Source organism: Cyprinus carpio, chromosome A24 (genome assembly GCF_018340385.1).
Source record: "Cyprinus carpio isolate SPL01 chromosome A24, ASM1834038v1, whole genome shotgun sequence".
Classification (NCBI taxonomy): Eukaryota; Metazoa; Chordata; class Actinopteri; order Cypriniformes; family Cyprinidae; genus Cyprinus; species Cyprinus carpio.
In genome coordinates, this window is record NC_056595.1 from 8,028,442 (window position 1) to 8,036,355 (window position 7,914).

General features: G+C 39.3%; 1 protein-coding gene across 1 annotated transcript; it reads left to right on the plus strand.

Moving 5' to 3' along the window:
• Positions 1-4,272: 4,272 nt before the first annotated feature.
• On the plus strand, positions 4,273-5,286 carry LOC122135495 (MFS-type transporter clz9-like). Its single transcript, XM_042714940.1, has one exon. It carries the CDS (start codon positions 4,632-4,634, stop codon positions 5,256-5,258), a length of 627 nt encoding a protein of 208 aa, XP_042570874.1. The 5' UTR covers positions 4,273-4,631; the 3' UTR covers positions 5,259-5,286.
• Positions 5,287-7,914: the final 2,628 nt, after the last annotated feature.

A 7,914-nucleotide genomic window follows, 5' to 3' on the forward strand; every position in this document is an offset into this window, starting at 1 on the left:
ACATCAATTCAATTTGAAGTTTTTAGGTATATAGTATGTTTTTGTGTGTTTGTAGGTACTGAGTTGTGTTGTCTAACCCCAATAGAGTTCAGAATGTCTATAAATGCTGATCCCAATGCATCTTTTTCATTATCAACATGGATATTAAAATCACCAACAATTAAAACTTTATCTGCAGCCAGCACTAACTCGGATGTAAAATCAGCAAACTCTTTAATAAAGTCTGTATGGTTCACTGGTGGCCTGTATACAGTAGCCAGCACAAACATCACAGGGGATTTATCATTAACATTTGTTTCTCTGGATAATGTTATATTAAGCACCAATACTTCAAACGAGTTATACTTGAAGCCTACCCTCTGAGAAATTCTGAAAGCATTGTTATAAATTGAAGCAACACCTCCCCCTTTACCTTTTGGACGTGGCTCATGTTTATAACAGTAATCTTGGGGTGTAGACTCATTTAAAATAATGTAATCATCAGGTTTTAGCCGGATTTCTGTCAAACAGAGTGCAGCTAGATTATGATCAGTGATTATTTTATTTACAAAAAGTGCTTTTGTTGAAAGGGACCTGATATTCAATAAGCCAAGCTTTATCATTTGTTTATCTGTATTACATCTGTTTTTTATTTGTTGAACCTCAATTAAATTGTTGCTCTTAAATTGGTTTGGACGTTTTTTGTATTTTCTAGCCCGGGGAACAGACACAGTCACTCTATAGTGTGATATCTAGGTGAAAGAGTCTCTATGTGCTGAGAATTAACTGACTTCTGTGACTGGAGGCGGCTAGCAGATGGTGGGTTTAGCCAGTCTGTCTGCTTCCTGACCTGGGCCCCAGTTAGTCAAGTACAAACTCTAAGACTATGTGCCATATTTCTAGAGAGAAGAGCGGCACCACCCCAGGAGTGATGAAGACCATCTCTTTTCAACAGGTCAGGTCTGCCCCAAAAGCTCGTCCAATTGTCTATGAAACCTATGTTATTCTGCGGGCACCACTTAGACATCCAGCCATTGAGTCGTGACAATCTGCCATGTATCTCATCACCACGGTAAGCAGGGAGGGGACCAGAGCATATTACAGTGTCTGACATCATGCTTACAAGTTCACACACCTCTTTAATATTGGACTATGGTGGCTGGTGTCTCTATTTTCACGTTCTGTATATTTTCATTCTATTTTCATTAACCATGCATAAACGTTGCTTTCTCAAAAACACAAACATGTACATTAATGTTGCTAAAATATTTCTGTAGCCCAGTTTGTGCTGAATACAGCCTAATCAGACTTTAGCCATTAATATGTTTTAATATTATCCAAGCCGGTTCCTGCGTAGAAGCCAGTTCCTGTCTGCGTGCCAAGTGGTTTGTGATTGAAGCTCCATGTAACTTCGCTTTTCTGTTGAATCTCTATCTTACTATCACTCTCTGTTGTCTAAAGGGATAAAATATAAACTTAATTCCCACCATATATCCGATATTATCTATTAAACTAATCTGACTAATCTAACCATTCGCTTTAAATTTTAAATCACAAGTGCAGTGTGTGTACAGCGTGTTAGCCGGTTAGCTTGTCATTCACATATTCATTCGCATCTATTACCGTTTTTTTTTTCTTTTGCCCCATTTCTTTTCTCTCTCAAGCCGTTTTTCACAACTTCATCAAACAACAGTGGTAAGTCAGAATCATTGTTCAATCACGGTAAGTAATGGCTTCTTCTCCTGCTATTGTTGTTTGCACTGTAGGGGAATTTACAGTAAAAACCCAAGGACCAGATATGATGAATGAGTTGGTAGTCCGCTCTGCGTACAATTCAAAATCAACAACAATTATACTCTGACAGAGGATACTTATTGCGTCAATGCAAGTCAACAAAATTCTGATTGGTTCCAAAACCTAGATAAACTTAGATAGTTTCAACATATGGATGTAAACGATTCAAACATATCTTCTGACAACTATTTTGGTGACAAGTGATCTGAGGTCAGATGCAATGCGTCTCTCCAAATACTTATATCTGATACGCTGGACATTGGCAGTTGAACGTTTGTCCTGGGACTGTCTAAGCTTCTCCCTGTACAGACATATACTAACACACATACGCAGAGAACTTATCAGAACTTCAAGGCAGCCTAGCCCTAGCTAGAATTTTATCAGTATGGTTCGTTACACACACACTATGAAGTCATCATCTTAGAGAGTAAATGTACAGCGTAAAGCAGGATTCTTTAATATCTCATAAGCTCACATAAGGTGACACATTTCACTCTTGCCATAACCTGATTAATAGTCAAACAAGAAATAATGTAATAATATAATTAATATCAATGTGAAAGATATTCAGCACCGATGCCACATGTATAGTTTATCTCTCTCTGTCGGTGACAAGGGATTCACATGTGATAAATGCAGGGAAATAGTTAGGCTGACAGAGAAGGTTTCAGAATTAGAGACATGCATCCAAACTTTAATTAAGGACAGTAAGAACGTGAGGGCTGTAGATACAGCTTTGGATGCGACTAGCTCAGGGAGTCCTGTACATTGTTTGGTTCCGGTTACAGAGCCTCCGCAGCAGGGCAACAGGGTGACTGTGAGGAGGCATAGTCGCTGGTCAAAACCACTGTTCCATTCCGATCAAAACATTAAACAGGTTCTCCTCACTCAGTGACGCACCCACTGAGAAACCTGTTCAAAGTGCTCTAGTTATTGGCAATCTCTAGTGTACGGAACAAGAAAATAGAGACATCAGCCACCCTAGTCCAATGTTTACAGGGAGCCAGAGCGCCTGACATCTTGGCAAATTTAAAAGTACTGGCTAATGCTAATTGTAAATTCAGTAAGCTTGTTATTCATGCCAGTGCTAATGATGCTCAACTTTATCAGTCAGAGATCACTTAAAATAACATTAAAGAGGTGTGTGAACTTGTTTTGGGGCAGACTTGAGTTTTTGGGGTAGACCTGACCTGTTGAAAAGAGATGGTCTTCATCCCTCCTTCTCTCTAGAAATATGGCACATAGTCTTAGAGTTTGCACTTGACTAACTGGGGCCCAGGTCAGGAAGCAGACAGACTTCCTAAACCAACTGTCTGCTAGCCGCCTCACGTCACAGAAATCTGTTAATTATCATCACATAGAGACTCTTTCATTTAGATATCACACTATAGAGAATGTGTCTGTTCCCCGAACTAGAAAATACAAAAAAAAAAAAACGTCCAAACCAATTTAAGAGTAACAATTTAATTGGTTCAACAAATAAAAAACAGATGTAATACGGATAAACAAATGATAAAGCTTGGCTTACTGAATATCAAGTCCCTTTCTACAAAAGCACTTTTTGTAAATAAAATAATCACTGATCATAACCTAGATGTGCTCTGTTTGAAAGAAACCTGGCTAATAATGATTACATTATTTTAAATGAGTATATCCCTCAAAGTTACTTTTATAAACTTGAGCCATGTCCAAAATTTTCAGTATTTTTCAGAGGGCGGGCTACAGGTATAACTCGTTTGAAGTAATGGTGCTTCATATAACATTATCCAGAGAAACAAGTGTAGCGTATCAGACCCGAACCAGACATATTAAAGATTTGATCTGGAGCCTGGTTGAAACATGAGCCGAATTCCACAGAAAGGCAACAGGATGTTGTAAATCAACTCCTAGCACCACAGTCTGAAGCAAGATAACCAACCAGCTCTTTCACAGAACAGCTTTCAACATTAACACCATTAGAACAATTATTGACAATTTCAATTCGAAGAAGAGATTGTCAAATTTGGGGCAAGTAATCAAAGAGATGCACAGCGTGACCATCACATGTAAACCCATGATAGTAATCATGATCACAAGCTCTTTGGATTGACTTCCCCCACCTAGAAGAAAACCAGACTGAAATTCCTAAGGAGACCTGTTAACCTCTCTTCACAGGGCCTTCACAGGACATATCCTTACTCCACCGAATGGCACAGAGAATGCCTTCCAATGCATATATGCACCAAAATGAACTCCAAAAAGACTTCTAAATGGATATCAGTCCATTGCTTAACTCCATATCATACATGTAACCCACACATTCACATGATTTACAATGTGGATGAAACAGCGTCTTTACAGCACAATATGCCACAGCAGGTAGCCTAAGCTACACATAATACACTAGAGAGCACCACACTGATACTGAGTGGCTTGTGATAATGACTAGCTATTGACAGAATGTTGAAACTAATGCTATTAGTAATGTTGTGAACCTGTGAACTAGAAAAAAATAATGGACTGAAAAGAAATACAATGTACCTTTAGACCACTAGTAGCCTACTGATTGTACATGCCATTGATTCTAAACTTTCTATATGATTCAGGTTGTGACAGAGAAAGGAAAAAAGCAACTTGGTTCTGTCACATCAGCTGAGAGAGGAGAACTGGTGACTGTGGTGTGTGCAGTAAATGCTGCTGGGAATGCCACACTTCCCATGTTTATCTTCCCCAGAGTTAAGTTTAAGGACTGCTTAATGATAGGAGCACCCCCAGGAGCCAAAGGTACCTCCACCAGAACAGGATGGATGTATGAAGACACCTGGGCTGAGTTCCTTGATCACCTGATACAGCACACTAACTGAACCCCTGACCATCCCATGCTGTTAATCCTGGATAATCTTAAGGCTCACATCTCACTCAAGGCAGTAGAAATAGCCAAGAGCAACGGTATTGTTCTGCTCACCCTCCCACCCCACACATCCCATCGCATGCAGCCTCTCGATGTGACCGTGTATGGCCCGTTCAAGACCCAATACAGCCGAGCACTTGATGGGTGGATGAGATCCAACCCTGGCAAAACAGTCTCGATCTACCAGATTGCAGGACTTGTGAATGAGGCCTTCATGTCAGCAGTGACACCACGCAACATCACTTCTGGATTTAGGTCCACTGGGATTTTCCCATATAACCGAGACACTTTCCCTGATAAAGCGTTTGCACCATCTATGATGTCAGACCGGCCAAACCCTGAGCTGCAGCCTGCCACTGCAAATGATCCGGATGGTCCATCCCCTGCAGATGATCCACCTACAGATGAACCACCCGCTGCAGATAATTCACTCACTGATGCTAATCCATCCACTGCGCATGGTCCACATGGATGTGCCTCACCAGCTGACTCAGATGTGCCGTGTGTTCCAAGCCAACCTGGATATGTGTCTCCTCGTGAAATTCTACCACTTCCCAAATGTCCCCCAGAACACAAACCAAACGAAAGCGTGTGAAGACAGCCATCCTAACTGATACTCCTGAGAAGCAGGCAATTGAAAAGGCTTATAAAGAAAGGCAAAAGAAACTGGCAGGGAAAAAGCAAAATAGTAAAGAAAAGGGAAAACCGAAAAAGAAAGCAACCAAAAAGAAAATCATAGTTAGCAGCTCTGAGGAGAGTGATGTCCCTGTCCCAATTGATAATGTGTCTGATGAAGAGAGCTCTGAGGATGAGAGAAGTGATCCAGGAAACACAGATCTGTCCGTGGGTGACTTTGTCATAGTTAACTTTGCAACCAAACTCAGGAGCATCCGTTACATTGGCATGGTTGAGAAAGTTGAGGATGACGAAATACTTGCACAATTTCTCAGAAGAATCCAGGGAAACACAAAAGAGTGGGAGAGACCCACATTTGCAATAAAGGAAAATGATGTGGCACATGTTCCTAAAAGTGATGTGGTGAAGAAGCTGCCTCAACCTAAAAGGCCTGGAGGAACCACACGGAGAGAGCAACTCCTCATCTTTCCCTGTAACCTTCAGGGCTGGAATGTAGAGTAAGCCTAGTTGTAAAGTATGACAGTAGGCTGATGTTCTAATCCAGGTGGGTCTAGTCCTGTGTTCTGAGTCCCAGGCTGTTCTAGCTGGGTCTGATTGTCCTTTGCTCTGACCCCCAGACACTAGCTGGCTCTAAGGGTCCTGTGTTCTGACCCCCAGACTGTGTTTCTAATCTAACTGGTTCTATCTGTCATTTGAATGTTATTAAAACATTTTGAATTATATTAGCCAATGTTCTTTTTGATTTTGTTCAGAGTGGCTTAAGTTCTGATTTCCGCCCAGCGCCCCTGTTGACTAGGCCGACTAAACCGGACATGACGGACCAGCCATCGGAACTGTGTGGTTTGTCAAGTTAGTTTGTCAGGATTCTAATTCAATCTAACTGGTTCTATCTGTCATTTGAATGTTAATTAAAACATTTTGATTATATAGCCAATGTTCTTTTTGATTTTGTTCAGAGTGTGCTTAATTGACCAATCCCCATGATTCTGTTACTAGTCCGACATTAGTTCTGGAATGTGTGGTTGTCAAGTTAGTTGTCAGGATTCTAACTGTTACAATGTGTTGTTATGGTAGTTTCAGAGTGGAAAAAGTAAGTGGATCAGTTTACCCCGAGCTGGTTCACTTTACCCCCTCGATTTTTCTGGTCTGTCTCAGTTTACCCCTTCGTCCTGAATAAATTCCAATAATTTCCATTGCTAGGAAAAACCCTGAATTAATGGGAAATGTGTAAATTTTACTGATATATCATTTTAGCTCGGTTAGAGGGGAGCTAATGTAAAAAATGTCTCACTTTACCCCACTCTCCCCTAATTTATTCCTGTGATGGTAAAGCTGGATTTTCAGCATCATTACTCCAGTCTTCAGTGTCACATGATCCTTCAGAAATCATTCTTATATTCTGATTTGCTTCTGAAGAAACATTTCTGATTATTATCAGTTGAAAACAGCTGTGCTGCTTCATTTTTTTTCAAGATTCTTTGATGAATAAAGTTTTAAAACAGTACAGTGTTTATTTGAAACAGAAATGTTTGTTCTAACTTTTGATAATTGATAAGACATTGATAATAATCAAAAATGTTTCTTGAGCAGCAGATCAGTATGATTTCTGAAGGATCATGTGACACTGAAGACTGGAGAAATAAAAATGAGATATTCACAAAATATTCACATAGAATTTTGTTTTGTTAATTTGTTTTAATATTTTATTAATTTTTGTGTTTTTTTGTTATTTTTTTTCAAATTATTGCTGTTTTTTTGTTTAGTTTTGACTTTTCTCAAAGACGTAAAAAATCTTACTAACCCCAAACCTTTAACGGTAGTGTAAATTACAAATATGATGTTCCACCTACTTAAATGGTACTGTGGCATGTGTATTCCATTCTAAAGAGACTGCCTGTTCCACAAATAATACATTTACAGATGAAACACTTCATCAATAAATAGATTTTTGAGAGCATTAGTGGCAGTGTGTCGATTTTTGTTTATTGATTGGTGAAGTGTATCATGTGATTGAGCACCTGCCTAAAGTTTTTGGATGTGCGTTTATTAAACCTACTTGTGATTAAATCAGATATATATTAGCAAAATAAGCACAAATGGGGGCAGCAGCAGCTATGGTGCTTGGCCTGTAGTGAGGTCACAAAATTCTAATAACAAGGATCAAAGTCCACTAAAGGAAGTAGAACTTTTTGGTATTTTACTTTGAAATAGCCTTCCTAATAATAATTGGGGCTCGGACACACTCTTTTAGTTTAAATTAGATTAAAATAAATATTTTAGCATTCACACAACACATCTAATAACCATGCACTCCAGTTATATGTCATGGAATAAGTCATCTTTTGTCTGAAATAATATGAACAGCAGCAGCTATGCTAAACTTTCTTCTTTTGATTTCCTGTTTCTATGTCAGGATGCCCATCTCAAGGTTACTAGATTACACCAGCTCCAGACTGAATCCAAATTCACTTGTGAAGACTTCAGATGATGCCAGTGCTCACAAAGACTACAGATGACAGCAACTGTACATGGACACACAAAACATTGGACACACAAAACAAATATTATCCTTATATTGCTTATAAGGGTAAATGTGATGATTTTCAACCCTCTTT